This window comes from Mytilus trossulus, unplaced genomic scaffold (genome assembly GCF_036588685.1).
Source record: "Mytilus trossulus isolate FHL-02 unplaced genomic scaffold, PNRI_Mtr1.1.1.hap1 h1tg000247l__unscaffolded, whole genome shotgun sequence".
Lineage (NCBI taxonomy): Eukaryota > Metazoa > Mollusca > Bivalvia > Mytilida > Mytilidae > Mytilus > Mytilus trossulus.
Genome location: NW_026963318.1, coordinates 116,086 through 135,107, shown reverse-complemented (window position 1 = coordinate 135,107; position 19,022 = coordinate 116,086). Strand labels below are relative to the sequence as shown.

Genomic DNA, 19,022 nt, shown 5'->3' with positions numbered 1-19,022 from the left:
GTCGCTACACCCATGCCTTTCAGAACAAATCTGTGTTGTAATATAAACAATTAAATCATATATAAACCATATTGTGCAAATAATTAGAAATATCGTCGTATATAAAATTACTCGACAATCATACTGAAAAACGTAAACAAATCATCATGATATATTTCAACATAATTGCAAATTTTAAGATGCATATATATGTAGGACATGGAGGTGCGATGGGGGCGCTGAAGAATTATGCTCCGTACGCTGATGTGCGATGCTCTATGCGACACATAGTTAAAAAACTACAGACGTACAAATATCTTTAGAAGAGTATACAGTCCGCTAAAAGTAAAGCACCACCTTTTTCTATTGCGTCGACGAAAAAAATCATTAAAAAACAATTCAGTTATTTTTGGAAAAAGAGAAAACTTTCATGTAGCAATTTTGCTAACATATACCCTAAACAATCCATAAACTTAAGTTTGATCACTTATATAGGTTCTATGTTTTGAAATTTTGAATTCATAGAAATACTGCAAAATTACACAAATCAGAAACTGAATTTAAATTTCACAGTGATTTTAAAATTTCTAGAACAACTGATTACCCAATATCATTAACATTCTCTACAAATTATCTTTGGTATGTTTGGCTGATTTAATGTCAATATTTCAGTGAATTGGATGTATATTCGTCTCTCTTCCCGTACACGGCGTCTAATCCTCTCTATAATCCTTCTGAACTTTAGTTGAGGAAAACTATTCCATTCATGAACAATTATCATCCCTCAATAGCCAAGAATTTGCAGTGGTGGTTCTTTGCGATTGCGATTTCTGCCAATGGCATCCAAGACATGTTCGAAAGGGTTCATGCCTTGCGACTGGAAGGCCAAAAGATAGTGTAAATGGCTTGTTGCTATTTGTACTCGGTTACTATTTTTGACATGTGTGGTTTAGCGTTATCGTCCATCTACAAGGGTCTTGACGCAAGTGGGTGATTATCAAAATGAGGCCCTACAATGTTTTGAAGCATCAAATCCATGAATGTTTGTGCGTTTATGTTACCCTGCAGAATATGCATACAGAGCTTACAACAGTTTATGAAACAACCTTATGCTAAACCCCACCAGCACTATACGCAGTCGTTAGGCAAATGTTGGTTTGGTCATTGGTAGTTTTATTTCCCCGTCAAACCCGTATTTTGTCGTCTACTGTTCGAAACAGAAACTGACTTCAATTTGATCAATGAAAATTTTGCTAGCTTCTCGTGTTCCAGAGGAAATGGTCATAATCATATTGAAACCTGATTATACGGTGCCTGGCTTTAGGGCATGTCACTTGACAACACGACGTGCTCTAAAGTTGCCTCTATGAAGTCGACGGATCAATGTGCGAACGCTAACGCGACCACCTGGAGACCAGAGGTGTCTTAAATTAGCCGCGGAACAGTAGTGAATTGACTGCTCTTAATACACAAATAAGCAGTCTGTCCTCACCAGAGGAAGTTAAACGGGGTCTTCTTGATCTAAGTCTATCATGTACAGTTCATGTGTCAACATGCCGTTGTCAAAGTCTGACAATGACGGTGTGATTAACATTGAAATAGTTACCGATGCTCATAATACTCCTACCGGCATTTGACATGTCAATTGTAGCCAACGTTTAACCACAGATAATTTACGCCTTGTCATATTACACAATGACTTGATGAAGGTCAAATGTCACCTATACGAGACAGTAGCAAGATGGTTTAAAAGTATCGAAACAGCGACGGTATTTGTAAAAGTGCAGACGACCTTTTATAAAATAATTCTGCATTAGCTTTCACCTATAAGTTGTTTCTTTCATGAGTTCCCCGTTTACCGTAATAATATAAAGATAAGAGTTTGTATGTGGACCCATAATTATTTTGTGAATGTCACGCTAGATCAATCATACGTTTAAATAAACTCATCATAGATACCAGGACTAAATTTTGTATATACGCCAGACCCGCGTTTAGTCTACAAAAGACTCACCAGTGACGCTCGAATTCAAAAAGGTAAAAAGGCAAAGTGAAGTACGAAGTTGAAGAGCGTTAAGGACCACATTTCCTAAAAGTTATGCCAAATACAGCTAAGGTAATCTATGCCTGAGGTAGAAACAAAACCTTTTGAAGATATCGATAAAAAAATACCGCTGAAGAAGGTTACCTACCCCTATCCCCCAATCCTCCCGTTTTCCGTATTATTAGAAGTTTATACGCCCCTTATCAAGTTAAAAACCTGGAAAGCTGTTACTAACGAACAACTTGACATCTACATCGACATGAAAAGCATGGCAAATTTAGACCGCCGAACTTCATCATTACCAGCATCGCACTTTGGTGGAATTATCAACAATATAGCGTAACAATCAAAGAATCAATAACATTCAAAACATTAAAAAGTTTAAGACACGCATGACATTGTTCAATGCCAAAATATAAGTAACGAGCATCGACAAAATATAGGATCATGTTATTGATGTTTCATATCTGTACATAAATTGCAATATATATTAAAAAAAAAATCAATGTTGTAAGAAATGACTGCTATGTGAAATTGATCACCTTTAATTATTGAAAGGATGAATTAGTTAAAATTGTTCGTACGTTAATTTCCAGGGAATATAGGAAATCAAAGAGCACATAGAACACTTTGGTGAGTTACACATTTAATGTTTCAATTGTATGAATTTCACAAAACTATTTAAAGAATGACCAACATGAAAACTAGTATCATGTCTTAGGAGGAGGGATAAATCGTTCTTTGTAAGCTATAAAACAAAATTTAACACACCTATAACAATCTAATTGCACGGGTTGCTTAATCTATTTATTTCTATGTTTATGTTTACATCGCTTATATGGGCATGGAAGGTCAACTCGATAGTTAATTAGATGGCGTCTTGGCTAAAATTCTAACGAAACGAAGCTACATATTATTGAAACCATGTCTTGTAAACTGTTTATTTTATACTTTATATAGTTTGGAAAAATGTTTTACGTTGTTATAAACAATACTGAAGAGTTTCAGTAAAACTATTTGTTTTTCGTTCATTTTTTACATAAATAAGGCCGTTAATTTTCACGTTTGAATTGTTTAAATTATCTTATCGTGGCCTTTTATAGCTGACTATACAGTATAGGGTTTGCTCATTGTTGAAGGCCGTACGGTGACCTATAATTGTTAATATCTGTGTCATTTTGGTCTTTTGTGGATAGTTGTCTCATTGGCAATCATACCACATATTCTTTTTTTTTTATATTAAAGGCATAAGTAAGTTATAGTCTTCACCCTTTGTTGATCATTAAATGTGATGGATCTTTTTTACGGTACCAAATACTGTTGTTTGAGCAATAATTTTTCATTAGATATTAATAAATTACTTGATCAGATTATTGTCAGTTTGCGTCGTAAATGGCCTATTAAAATTATGGTATACAATTCCTTAGACTAATGTCTAGTCCTAGGTGAAATTGTTGAGGGTTTTACGTTCAAAAGACAAAGACCAACAATACATTAAATGGGTGTTTGCGTTTTCATTTTGTAGATGTTTTACCGAGCGAATACTCGAGTATCGCTCGGTATATTCAACGAGTACTCGATTAGTAAATCTACACCGAGTTGACATCCCTAATGTATATCAAACGAAAAGGATAGTTATTTTGCACCCGTTTATGTGCGCGTATTTATTATGTTTAGTATATAAAAACTAATTTAAATAATGGAAATCTAGGCGATAGCAATACATTGGAATGACCTCAAGGTCATTGCGATGAAAAAATTGACAATAAGGTTTGGTTGAAAACTTTTTTTTTGCGACAAAAGAAATGATTTTAGCTTCCCACTTGTGAGTCTTCCATTTCTATATAGCAACATTCATACAGCTCATGCAAAAGAAAAATATATCTCCTAGGTTATACGTTATTTCAGGGATCGTGTTTCCTATCATTAATTCATTAACAGAGGACTGATATTCACCAATTAGCTCAAGTTAATTATGTTTCATCTAGGATTTTGAGTTCTTAAGTTAGTCTTGCATGAAATGAAAATCATAGACATGATATTATCACGAGCTATACATATGTCTTAGTCCATTAAGTAGGACTTGGATCTTTGAAGGCCTTCGGTATGCAGCAAACAAGATTTTTTTGCATGATTTGACTGATGTGATTATTTGATTAAAGGAAAAGAACAAGGTTCCGGAAATCTAGTTCTTAATTTCATTTAAGGTATTTACTAACACTACAGGGAGATAACTCTGTAAAATCAGCAGAACGTTTTAATGAGAGAGAATATTAATATTCTTAATGATCAAAATAAGTGTGTGTCAAACTGCTATATCACCAGTGTAATTTTCCTGATTAAACGCTTGGTTCAAATTTTTTTTGAAATTTTTAGATTTTTGTCAATGGTTACAAGTTTATACTATCTATTGAATACGGTGATATGTAATTATTTATTCAATAAATATATGACACTTTTATAAAAAAAACCCATTTATTTTGATTATTTGTTTTTTTTTATGAAAAACAAAAGTATCATAAAAAAGGGACGAAAGATACCAAAGGGACAGTCAAACTCATAAATCTAAAACAAACTGACAACGCCATGGCTAAACATGAAAAAGACAAACAGAAAAAACAATAGCACACATGACACAACATAGAAAACTAAGAATAAACAACACGAACCCCACCAAAAACTAGGGGTGATCTCAGGTGCTCCGGAAGGGTAAGCAGATCCTGCTCCACATGCGACACCCGTCGTGCTGCTTATGTGATTACAAATCTGTTAAATAGTCTAAATAGTCATAATATGTTTCTGATACTATTATAATCATTACGAAAAGAATTAGTATGACCAAATTTAAAACAGCACGATTCTGCATATATTGTGCACATTTCAAGATTACATGTTTCTCATCTTACATTGTATTATCGTTAAAATAAAAACTTTTTTTTTGGATTGAAACCTTCCGTGATGTACAAAATGGTATTATATATAAACCTTTCACGAGGTACGAAATGGTATACATGTACCTACAAATCTTCCATGAGGTACGAAGTTTCCCATATAAATATCCTATGAGGTACGAAATGGCATACATGTTAATGTTTCATGAGGTACGAAATGGTCAGCTGCAGGGTACGGAATTTTTTTTCAAGGGTACGCAATGGTTAGGGTACGAAATTACTATACACTTCACGTATAAATCCCTAGAATACCTACTTCAATTAATTTTTACTGCCTGTTTTACCTCTCAGAAACATGCTAATCGTTCGTATATTTATACAGTTCGATTAGACAAAGCCAGAGAAAAAATTAAAGGAATTGATTGGTATGCATTTAAGATTTGGCAGTTTTGAAATTAAGTTTTTAAGCAATATCAGACCTAATCTCGATGTAATAAAACTTGGAATGAGAATAGATCGAGAAGACAGTAAATACATGTACAAAACTCGAGACGAAAATCGTTTGCAAAAATAGTAGAAAGATACCTACTTTATAGAAATAGTGATCTTTATTTTTTTTTACCTGATCATAATTTTTTTAAATGTTTATATTAACAAAAAGACAATATAATTCTCTATTGTATTTAAATATGTCACGAACAGACACTGGTGCACGATGACTCAGGCATGTAAAGATAAGCATACTTTGGAAAATTGTAACACAGTTAAAAGTCATATGAAACCTAAAAAAACTTAAAACAATTATGAATATGTTTTTTTAGGAAGCAATTCACCGACATATTTTCCGCATATGCAAGTGACCTTAGTGTGACCCCTCTCGTAAAATTCCGGTGATCGCAGACCGCATGGGTCTGTGATTAAATATTATCTGATTATATATGTTTTTTTGTTGATTGTTTACTATTGCGGCTTCAAAACACGACAATTAATTACCCGTCATGTTTTTAAATAATAACAGACAGTCAGAAAAAATTGACGATTATACGATATGTTTGCGTAAAAAATGATAAAATCGTGCACGGAAGACTAAGTTTATGATATATACATGCATTGGTTCAAGAATTGGAGACACATTAATTTTCACCAGTCACTCGTTTCATATGACCTTAACAATAATTTCTTTATGGTTTACAATAATCATTTAGAAATAACTTTTGGTCAGTATCGTCACGGTTATTGTTTAATTATTGACTTTCTCAACTCATAAAACAACTTATTTTTATTTGTTTTCGTACACCGAAAATCCCACTGATTATACTTTTGTCTAATGAATGTATGTTCAGTTCTTATTAAGCTGCCTTGGCATTTGGCCGCGAAACCAATTTTGATTAAATCAATTCATTATGATTGCAAGGTGGAAACAGCAATGTTAGCACGAATGATTGTTACATATCTCGTAAAATTTATAATTTACATCTAAGTGAAGTGGGAGTTTTGTTAGTATAAAAGGTGCATTTATTTGAACTATGGTTTGTAGATTGGGCAGCTGGGTGAATCGATGCGGATTTCATATGAATGAGCACATTTTATGTTTGTAAATGTGTCTATATGTAACGTTTTCTTGTTATTATCAATATAAAGCATAAACAGAGAAAACCAAAGTTACTCGCCCCTTTTTATATTTGTTTTATTTATTTAAGTTTTGATATTGAATGTTATGTCATCGTCAAGGCTAGTCGAGTAACTGGGTGTTTGCATGAACATGATCTTGACTGATAACAATACCTGGTTTATTTGTGACACCAAAATGAAGGGACCAACACTGATTCATGGAGTTGATGGATCGTTCGATTCTGGAACTTAACAGTTTTCTTTAAAGGGGTGAATTGAAAGAAATTGTTAAAGAAAATTCAACACAATGTCTTGATACCCGGAATACTTTCAAAAATATATTCTATTAGTTTTATAATATATTTGTACACCTTAAAGAGAAACACTAACTTGAACAATTAAACATATTTCTCCAGTGTATACCAGCCAAAGGAAATCATGTCGTATATAATTGTTTTTGTTTGTATTTAAATTTCAGATCCACGACAATGCAACATAATAGGTAAATATTCAAGAAAAAAATCTTAAATTATAGGAAATTATGTAAGGTAAAAGATACCAATTAGCATGTGTCAATATGCTATACATTATGTCTATTATTGTTACTGCTATTATTATTGTAACTAGACATTTGCTGGAACTAGGTTTAATGAAAGTGAAATATTGAAATAATAACTCGCTTTTAGCGGCCAGTATAGTTCAATTTTATCAGAATAAGCTAAGAATCAGTAATGATGAATTAATCACTTGCAAGTAGATAATTCGACCTTATTAAATCCGTATTCATGGTTTTTTCTGTGCGTATTGTTGTGTATTTCTTTATTCTCCATTGCGCCTCTCTCAAGTGGCCTCTTTGTTAGTCATGTATTTATATAAAAAAATTAAAGTTCATTTATATGTTTTGGAGTTTAGTATGACGTCCATTTTAACTGAACTAGTACACGCTTCAAACATAATTTGTAGCATATGCGTCACATCATCGCTACATTAATGGCAAACGTCACACCAGTTTATAAGAACAAAAGCTCAAAACAAAGTGTGTTTAGTTACATACCAATTATAATTTTACCACTCATTTCTTAAATTCTGGAAAAATATGTGAAAACACACTTAGTAAAATATCTTAATAAATACAACTTAATATTGTATAGAATGCAGTCAGGCTCTCGTGCAAACCATTCTTGTCAAACTGCGTTAACAGCTTTATCAGATAAATGGCTTAAAGCCATTGCTGTGATCTTGTTGGGGCAGTGTTTCTAGATCTAGCAAAATCATTTTATCTTCTCAATCAAGAACTGCTTATTTAAACATTAAACAAATACAAATTTGCTTATACTTCATTACGCTGGTTTACATAATATTTGCATATATTCACAGATATCAAAAGTATCTATTTCAAATACATTATCAGACGTACAAAAAAAAAAACCCCCAAAACAAACCGGGTGTACCTCAAGGATCCGTATAAGGACCGGTTTTGGTTTAATTTTTTATTTAATGATCTTCCTTTGTTTAATTCCAATCATAACACACATTTATTTGCTAATGATAACAACATATCAGTCATTGGACAAAACAAAAGTTGCATCAGTTAGAAACTTACTACGGTTTTACAAGATATTTTTTGCTAGTGTAATGACAATATAATTGCTGTAAATGTATCTAAAACGATGACAATAAAATTGCTGTAAATGTATCTAAAACGATGACAATAAAATTGCTGTAAATGTACCTAAAACGAAAGTTTTATGCATTGGATCTAAACAGAAACTTTCCGTTACACCAAATGAAAACATTAATCTTTCTTAAAATGGACAACAAATTATAGAAAATACATGTGAAAAGGTTTTTGGTATTTTTATTGATTAATCTCTATCTTGGTCTTCTTATATCGATTATATAATAAAAAAGGTTAACTCTTCTTTAGCTTTACTAAAAAGGATAAAGAAATATCTAAATCACAAAGCTAGACAAATGTACCATAACGCTTACGTTTTACCTCACTTGGATTATTGTTGTTCAATATGGGGAAACTGTAATAACTTTATATAAGTTAGTTTACTAAAACTGCAAAAAGGGCAGCAAGAATAATTTTAGACGAACATGATTACACCAAACCTTCAAGAGAATTATTTCACGAATGTAACATTGTGCCAATCACGCAAAGAATGCTTTATCACAAATCATTTCTAATGTATAAGGCAAAACATAACTAAGGTTCAGATTATATGTCCAGTCTTATCTTATCAGTTTCTTCAAACCAAAAATGTAATACGAGATTTTCATCCTCAGATAATTTTATAATTCCAAAACCAAATAGAGTTGTACAATTCTAGCTTCTCGTACACTGGACCAAAAGTGTATAGTGCTCTTCCTAATTCAATGAAAAGTATCAGAATTTAAACAAAGGTACACATCTATGTACTTTTGACATTACCATCATATTTGTATTGTAATGTCATATCATAATTGTTTGTTGTATTTTGAATTGTATATAATCTTTACATTTTTATGGTCATTATTACTGATGCATTGTTTATTTTTAATGTAATTATTATTGTATAAAGAGAGCCTTATTGAAAATTGGTGTAATCTAAATGAGTAACTCTCTCCAAGTAAAGATATTATTATAATAATTATTATTATTATTATTATAATTATTATTATTATTATTATTATTATTATTATTATTATTATTATTATTATTATTATTATTATTATTATTATTATTATTATTATTATTATTATTATTATTATTATTATTATTATTATTATTATTAATGGCTACTTTGTATTTCAGGGTACGAACACAAACCCCTTTGCGAGTACTTGGTGTTAATTTTTTTTAATTCTGGAAATGGGTATATAATGAACCCTCTTATCAATTTCAGAATTGTTTTCAGAATGAGATATACCAATATTAACAGCGTTCATAATTTAGTTCAAGTAACTGTCTAGAGATTTTTTATCCGATGTTTCACGTTTACACCAATTTTTATACGCCCGTCAAGGTATACACATGTCCGGTGTCGTCCGTCCGTCTGTATGTCCGTCTGTTCGTCTGTCCGTCTGTCCGGCGTAAACATGTCGCACCGTAACTTGAGAACGACTTATGCAAATTTCACGAAACTTAATATAGTTGTTTCTTATGATGGTCAAATGATCTGTATACCTTTTGGTGAAAATTAGATTTAAACTTTTTGATTTACGGCACTTTGAAACTAAAACAGGGGTGTGTTTTTTTTTCACATGTCGCACTGTATCTCAAAAACGATTCTTGATTATGGGTTAAAACTTAAAACACTTCTTAGTTATAATAATCTTAATATCTGTATACTTTTTGGTGATGATTCAAAATTTCATTTTTGAGTTATTGAGTATTTTGTAAAAAAGGTGGAGTTTTTTTTTACATGTTGTGCCATATCTCTATAACAATTTATGATTATTGCTTACAACTTTACACACTTCTTTGTTATATTGATCTAAAGATCTGTATACTTTTTAGTGATGATTCAAAATTTTATTTTTGAGTTATTGAGTATTTTGTTAAACAGGGGAGTTTTTTTTTACATGTCGCGCCGTATCTCAAAAATAATTTATGATTATTGCTTAAAACTTTACACACTTCTTTGTTATATTAATCTAATGATCTGTATACTTTTTGGTTTTGATTCAAAATTTTATTTTAGTGATATTTAGTTTTTAACAGGGTGGGGGGTTACCCGCCGTGTATCAAAAACTATATATGGTTATTGCTTTAAACTTTCTCAGAAACTATTTATGATTATTGCATATAACTTCCACATACGACGACGTCGGGCGTATCATGCGCTCATGGCGCAGCTGTTTATTAAAATAGTCAGACCGAGCGTCTTTGATGAATTAACGATGATACCCCTAGGTGTCTAACAATTTACTAGTGGTAGTATGGCTTATGGCATACAAAATTATAAGTCTTGTTTCTTTTATGATTTGTTTTACACGTTACAATGTCTATGGTACTTCTTTTCTTATTACAGCATGGACTAAAGCCCTAATAAAGAAACACCGAGAGGATTCTACATATATTGAAACCAGAGCAGTTGGATGTGCTGAAGGTATTCTAAATGAAAACAATATTTTGATACTTGTCTCAAAAGCGGGTGGTGGAAAATCAAAACTTTGTCTTCAACTAGCACATATTTACAGTGAAAAACAATACAAACCAATGTTATTTTCAAACAGTAAGAAAATCAAAACAAGTCTGATTTCAAGTAAGTGTTTTGTAATATTGGAAGACATTTTTGGTGGAACAAATTTGGAGTTTGACGATGATATACATAAAGGCACTCTGGATATTTTAAGCGCATGCCTAGAAAATGAAACAAAGTTCGTGTTAACTATGCGTACAAACGGGGAAGCCTACAAACATATTTTTTCTAAACATAAAATCTTTAAAAATAACATTATTAATTTGGATAAGTTCATATTGACAACACCAGAGAAGAGAAAGATTTTCTTAAAGCATCTGACGGTAAACAGTTTATCAATTTGCAAATGTGATTCTACCACTGAACGAATTTGCTGCAATCAGGTGATAAATTTAGATGGTAGTATTCAGGTTGGAAAAAAGCTTTTTGAAGAGATAATTACACTTGTACCAGACACACATGTAGGATTTCCTCAAGCGTGTAATGTTTTTAGTAGTAACAAGCAGATGTCAAAGTTAGGTTTGAACTTTTTTAAAAACACAACGAAATCACAGATTGAGGAGTTCAAGAAAATGAAACTGAAAGCGTTGAATGATAATTGGACAATGTATCAGTACTGTATATTAGTGTATACGGCAATTAAAGGATATTTTGATTTGAGTGATCCTGATAACATTCTAATAACGAACATTTTGTCGGCTTTAGAATTTGACAAAACACATATTCCTTTTGAGTTAAAACAATTGCTGACTAAACTTGAAGGAAAATTCTTCGTCCAGGGATGGCTTCAAAAGGACTTTATGGAAAACACAATTATTCCTGCATATTTTTTCAAACATACAACAATACTTGAAGCCGTTCTTTTATCCTACGGCGATAATTTTTTGAAAAATATGTCTTTTAGTGAACTCGAATGTCAGGTCGATAAGTGTCCTGCACAGTTGAAAGTCATTAAAGAATACGTTAGACCTAAAGGATACAAAATTCTCCCAACTGAACAAGAATTTACTATCTCGGTAGGATCTGACCTATTAATTCAAGGGCTTGTAGAGTTTTTGAAATCGGATCGAAATGCAATTGAGATTGGAAAATATCTACATAAGGTTGCACTTAAGTCTAGACATGATAACCTAATTGCAAGTTTTTTCGAACGAGCGAATTTGAATAGTTTTCAAGGTTTAACAGTCGAACGATTGTTAGAAGGGTTAACAAAACGAGGAACATGCTCATTATTTTCAATCCATCATAGAAATATATTTTACCAATGTATTGATTATATAAGTTTTCAGGTTTTTTTAAATAATGTTCGTCCTGCTAGATTGCAACAAATTGGAGACGAATTTGTTAAATTCAGCCACGAAGTTTTGATAAGAAGGCTTATTTCATACATGGTGCCTACCATTGGTTCAGATGTCAAAACGAATGGAGATGACGTTGGCAAATATATAAGAAAAACAGCTATACTGGAAAGGAATGATGAATTTGTTAAATCATTTTTCATGGATCTAGATCAGGACTTATTTTACTTTGATCAACCAATACATTTTCTTGACCAAACAATCAGTGAAAGATCGAAAGGAAATCTCCAGTATTTACCTATAAAACGTAAACATACATTGATTTGCCAATTGTATAATCTTTTAGACGGATTGTAAATGTTCTCTTTTTATGAAATTTCACCCAACAATTTGCGAAAGATATGCTCTGTTTGGGAGTTTAGAATTTATACTCATGTTCTTAAAATACAACATCTCAAAATGTGTTTCGATAAACATTGATGTGATGTCCTGTATTCTTTTGTCGAGAATAAACGCATGCGATTACTATTACGTACACCACATGACTGGAAATGGTTTAAGAGATGTAATGAAGACTACTAATAAAGAATATTCTTTACACTTTGAAGGCGATCCATCAATAAGTATTGGACAATTCTTAGGACAGCATAAAAGTAATACGTTTGTGAGAAGTATATTGTCGAATATCTGCTTCATCACTACTGAAAATGTCAGATCGTTATGCTGTTCAAAGCTTTCTGCTGAAAATAAACTCAGCTACGGATGTTTTTCACCAGTGACAATGAAATATTTATTTGAGGGGCTAGACAATATTAATGATACCAGACCTCAGGAGCTACCTTTATGTTGTGAAACATTCTTCCGAAAATTTGTGTTAGTGTATTCCAGTATACCTACATTTTTGAAATACTGCAGACCCATATCATCCAACAATTGGAACGAGACCTCGTTTGTTGAGGTCGAAAGTGCATTATTAGCGATGAAACTCGTTACAGGTCTAAGAGAATTTAGGGAGTTTAATTCCGACACTGAAGTTCAAAAATATTTCGGTTTAAGTGGTAACGACGCAATCGTTTTAGAAACAGATCATTTCATGTATTATTTAGATCGTAACTATTTTGACCAAAGTGTCATACGAGACATTGGAAGTTATGTATATAATCATGGGATTCTAAAAGGAAACGTTAAATTCATCGATTCCGTTATTCAATCTTTGAAATGTCATGTTGACAATCGAATAACCAATATTATAACCAACGAGGACGTCTTAATAACACTACCAGAACCACCTACCTTAGCATTCACACGCTTGGAACAATTCGAAAGTGGCCTAACGAATCACGGAGAGCGCTTAGATGAAGTAAGACGTTTGGCACCTCAGTTGTTAGAGCAAGTCCGACGAGCACAAGCCTCGTGTGATTCGAAAAAAACGAACAGTTCCGATGATTTAGTAATATGATTTAGAGAACTCAAGTTTACGGGAAAATATCTCAGTTTATAACAAAGAGGTAGGAGATATCAAAGGGACAATCAAAACCTTTAGGCGAAAAGAAAACGACATTACTATGAAAAAAGAAGAAAAAATTACGAAAAGACAAATATCCGTCCATGAAATACATCACATAATCCTAGGCTTGAGCAAGAACAACTACCGACTAATTGATCTCAAGTGCTCCGGACAGTAAAGCAGATCATGCTTAACATATGACATTCGTCATGCCTTCAACAATGAGAAAACTCAAAATCAATAGAAAAACGAAAACATGAAAAAAAAAATAGAAAAAAAAAATTTCGAATGATGTCCTTGAGCAGTGCAACTACCTTTTTTTAAACTCATACGGGATGTATTACCAGTCATTTCCATTTTTATTGAATAAATAATCATTCAATTCAATTTGACAGTTTGTTTAAAATTATATAGAAATTAAAAAAAAGGTTTTAACTTCAAATGAATATGGACGCCATTAGAGCTTCTGATATTTATATGTAAAATACACCTTTCCCAAATTTGTCGTTGATAGATCTAGAAATTATCAGGAAGTAAGATGTTCCAGAAAAGTAGTTCGGGCTTAATGAAATTTATGAGTATTTTTTTATGCAGTCCAGAAATAATACAACACTACGTTTGGAGAACAAAAGTGTACCCCCATACCACCAAAAGTTAATATACAATAAAAAAAACCCGTTTTGTTTATATTAACTTAAATATCAGTTTTGTTTCAATGATATAAATTGTTTTAATGTGTAGCATTAAGCAACTATGTCAGGGGAAACTGAGAGTGGATTTTCTTTTTCTTTTTAAATAGTCAATTTAAGAAGTGGCTAAATGTACTCATCCCTTTTACATCTATACACACAATAAATTGCTGGATTGACGCCCCATTCATCCACAAATAAAAGAACATTACAGATGCTGTTTGATTCCCACTTGGAATGGGATGCATTACATTGTTTAATTTGTAATATTATATATAAAATGCATTTCGTCCATCACCAAAATACGGAAAGGTATTTTAATCATCATTTAATGTAAAACAGCGGATTGTGTGTTTTTCAAATTTACAACACCTTAAATGGTTCCTGCTTTAATTTCTCAGACTGCTATGCTATTGTTAGTTTTTCTTCCACTGAACATAATCGTCCCTCCACTATCTGTAGCATTCAGCTATTTTTAATACACTATTCTTTAAAAACGAAAACAAACCATACCAATTAGTGTTAAAGGGGCGATAGATGCAAGAGAAACATTTAAAGTCAAAAATCGAATATAAACTGACAAAGCCATGGCTAAAAAAGAAAAAAACCAGACAGACAAGCAATAGTACACACAATACAACATGGAAAACTAAAGACTAAACAACACGAACCCAATCCATAAGTGCGGAAAGGTTGGGGGTGGGGTGGGGAAACAAGTTTTATTCGGTAGGTCACGTTAGTGAAAAGGTGACAAGATTCTAGTTACGACATAAGGATACCTACGGATATTTCATAACGGCCACCCGACTCGTGATGGTGACGGTAAAATGTACGAAGGGATGATTTCAACTTCATCATTGGGAAATTAAATTTCAAAATAAAATTGAGAAAGGAAATGGTGAATATGTCAAAGCGACAACCACCCGACCATAGAGCAGACAACAGCCGAAGGCAACCAATGGGTCTTCAATGTAGAGAGAATTCCCGCACCCGTAGGTGTCCTTCAGCTGGCCCTAAAAATATGCATAATAGTACAGTGACAATGGACGTCATACTAAACTCCGAATTATACACAAGAAACTAAAATTTAAAATCATACAAGACTAACAAAGGCCAGAGGCTCCTTACTTGGGACAGGCGCAAAATTGCGGCGGGGTTAAACATGTTTATGAGATCTCAACCCTCCCCCTATACCTCTAGCCAATGTAGAAAAGTAAAAGAATAACAATACGCACATTAAAATTCAGTTCAAGAGAAGTCCGAGTCCGATGTCAAAAGATGTAACAAAAGAAAATATATAAAATGACAATAATACATAAATAACAACAGACTACTAGCAGTTAACTGACATGCCAGCTCCAGATCTCTGACATTTAAACTGATTGAAAGATTATGTCTTCATCATATGAATATCAGGTACAATCCCTCCCGTTAGTGGTTAAGTATCATACTATCATAAAATATATGAGAAGAACATAACCCGTGTCATGCCAACAACTGTTTTTTTTAGAAATATATGTGTTTAGTTCCGATGCAAAGACCCTATCAGTGAATCAATGTTAAAGCCAAAATATGCAATCTTTAATGACCTGACAACAGTATCGTAACTATATCCCCTTTTAATAAGTCTATTTAAAGGTTTTGATAGTTTCTGAGAAGAATACGTACATTTTTGTGCTTTATAAAGAATATTTCCATAAAAAATTGGATGTGAAATACCTGAACGTATAAGATGTCTGCATGTTGAGTTATATTTACGAATTATTTCCTTATACCGGTGATAAAATTTAGTAAATGTTTTGACCAGTTTGTGATATCGAAAACCCTGGTGTAATAATTTTTCAGTAATACATAAATTTCTCTCGCTAAAATCTAAAACGTTGTTACATACACGAGCGAATCGTACAAGTTGAGATATATAAACACCATAAGATGGTGACAAGGGAACGTCACCATCTAAAAATGGATAATTAACAGTAGGAAAAGAAAAATCATCTCTTTTATCATAAATGTTTGTATTAAGCTTCCCGTTTATGATATAGATATCAAGATCGAGGAAAGGGCAGTGTTCATTGTTATCATTAGCTTTATTTAAAGTAAGTTCTACAGGATAAATTTCTTTAGTATATATACTGAAGTCGTCATTATTGAGAGCCAATATATCATCCAAATATCTAAAAGTATTGTTAAATTTTTGTATCAAATGTTGTTTTGGTGGGTCTTTGCTAATTTTTGTCATAAATTGTAACTCATAACAATACAAAAACAGGTCCGCATTAAGTGTTGCACAGTGAGTCCCCATTGGAATTCCAATAACTTGACGATATACGGAATCTCCAAAGCGAACAAAAATGTTATCAAGTAAAAATTCAAGCGCATAAATAGTATCAAAGCATGTCCAATTGACATAGTTCTTTTGTTTATTTTACTAAAAAACGATATAAAAGAGTTTGAACATATGTACTCACATTCCGACTTTTTAAATGCCCAGTTAATTAGGGATGTGAATTTTTTCTTAATAAGAATATGAGGCAAAGTGGTATATGGAGTAGAGAAATCAAAACTTTGAACAGATTCAAAATCACCAATATATGCATGCAATTTATCAAGTACTTCCAACGAGTTTTTGACACTCCAAAAGTAATTAATTCCACTATTTTCAAAGGCCTTATTTGAACAATTTAAAAGATCCCTTGTGACCGGCAACTCTCTTACAAAGAAATCATGATAGGAGATGCTAGCCGGAGAACACCGTATCAATTGAGAGATATATACTCTCTATACAAGCGCTGATGGAATGTTGCGTTAAGAAATGTTAAGTTCACAACTTGGAAGCAACGCTTCAATGCTTAAATAAACTCCCGTTTAGTTAACAGAACACAAAACCAACAAAACAAAAAATCAAAAGGAGATAAAATTGAGAATGGAAATGGGGAATGTGTCAAAGAGACAACAACCCGACCAAAATAAAAAAACACAACAGCAGAAGGTCACAAACAGGTCTTCAATGTAGCGAGAAATTCCCGCACCCGGAGGCGCCCTTCAGCTGGCCCCTAAACAAATATATACTAGTTTAGTGATAATGAACGCCATACTAATTTCCAAATTGTACACAAGAAACTAAAATTTAAATAATACAAGACTAACAAAGGCCAGAGGCTCCTGACTTGGGACAGGCGCAAAAATGCGGCGGGGTTAAACATGTTTGTGAGATCTCAACCCTCCCCCTATACCTCTAACCAGTGTAGAAAAGTAAAAGCATAACAGTACGCACATTAAAATTCAGTTCAAGAGAAGTCCGAGTCTGATGTAAGAAGATGTAACCAAAGAAAATAAACAAAATGACAATAATACATAAATAACAACAGACTACTAGCAGTTAACTGACATGCCAGCTCCAGACTTCAATTAAACTGATTGAAAGATTATGATTTCATCATATGAACATCAGGCACAATCCTTCCCGTAAGGGGTTCAGTATCATATCATCATAACATATATGAGAAGAACATAACCCGTGTCATGCCAACAACTGTTTTTAGAATAAATGTGTTTAGTTCCGACGCAAAGACCTTATCAGTGACTCAATATTAACTCCAAAATATGCAATCTTTAATGACTTGACAACAGTATTGTAATTATATCCCTTCTTAATAAGTCTATTCAAAGGTTTTGTAAGTTTATGAGGTGAATACTGACACCTTTGTGCTTTATAAAGAATATTTCCATAAAAAATTGGATGTGAAATACCTGAACGTATAAAAAGTCTGCATGTTGAGCTATATTTACGAATGATGTCTTTATACCGATGATAAAATTTAGTAAATGTTTTGACTAGTTTGTGATATCAAAAACCCTGGTGTAATAATTTTTCAGTAATACATAAATTTCTCTCGTTAAAATCTAAAACATTGTTACATACACGAGCGAATCGTACAAGTTGAGATATATAAACACCATAAGATGGTGACAAGGGAACGTCACCATCTAAAAACGGATAATTAACGATAGGAAATGAAAAATCATCCCTTTTATCATAAATTTTAGTATTCAGCTTTCCGTTAGTGATATAGATATCAAGATCGAGGAAAGGGCAGTGGTCATTGTTAGTATTAGCTTTTATAATATTAATATCAGATACAAAGTGTGATACAAATGATGAACAAGAATCAATGGTATACAAGCATGACCAACCATTATAAGTTATATGGTTCGCTACTGACCCCATACGGATCCATAGAGGGTTAGTAAAATCCATAGGGGGTGAGGCCGGAGGCCGAGTCCCCTATGCATTTTATTCACCCTCTATGGATCCGTAGGGGGTCAGTAGTTAACCGTATAACGAATTTATCGGACGCTGGACTTTTTCTGCGTCGTATTGTTGAAAAATCAACAACGAAACGCAACAATAGTAATAGATGACGTCGCCATTAACGCGTCATGAACCCCCTATGAAACCTACTAACCCCCTACGGTCTCATAGGGGGTCACCACGTGACGGCGTTTAACCAATCACAACGTGATATTTCATCTATGGTCCGATAAAATTCCAATATGGTACGTCGATACTACTGGGTGTTGAAGTATGAAATTAAATCATATCCCGTGATAGCCCTCATTATTTTTCTCTTGAAGTCATGGAATAGACCAACCCTTCTGTTTTCCCCAAAAATGTTTCTAATTTTAAGATTTTTGAACATTTAAGATCCACTCGAAACCTTGCCTGCTTTTTTCTCTATAAAACCTATACAGCCCTGACAACCTTCATTTTGTTTTATCTAGAAGTCATTGATTATTCTTCCCCTACCCCCTT

General features: G+C 32.8%; 1 protein-coding gene across 1 annotated transcript; it reads left to right on the top strand.

The window, feature by feature from the left end:
• Positions 1 to 7,002: 7,002 nt before the first annotated feature.
• LOC134701649 (uncharacterized) lies at positions 7,003 to 12,370 on the top strand. Its single transcript, XM_063562787.1, has 2 exons — positions 7,003 to 7,027; positions 10,545 to 12,370. Exon 2 carries the CDS (start codon positions 10,733 to 10,735, stop codon positions 12,368 to 12,370), a length of 1,638 nt encoding a protein of 545 aa, XP_063418857.1. The 5' UTR covers positions 7,003 to 7,027; positions 10,545 to 10,732.
• Positions 12,371 to 19,022: the final 6,652 nt, after the last annotated feature.

Coding starts and splice junctions, on each gene's coding strand:
- LOC134701649 (XM_063562787.1), top strand. CDS start 10,733: ATGTTATTTTCAAACAGTAAGAAAATCAAAACAAGTCTGATTTCAAGT.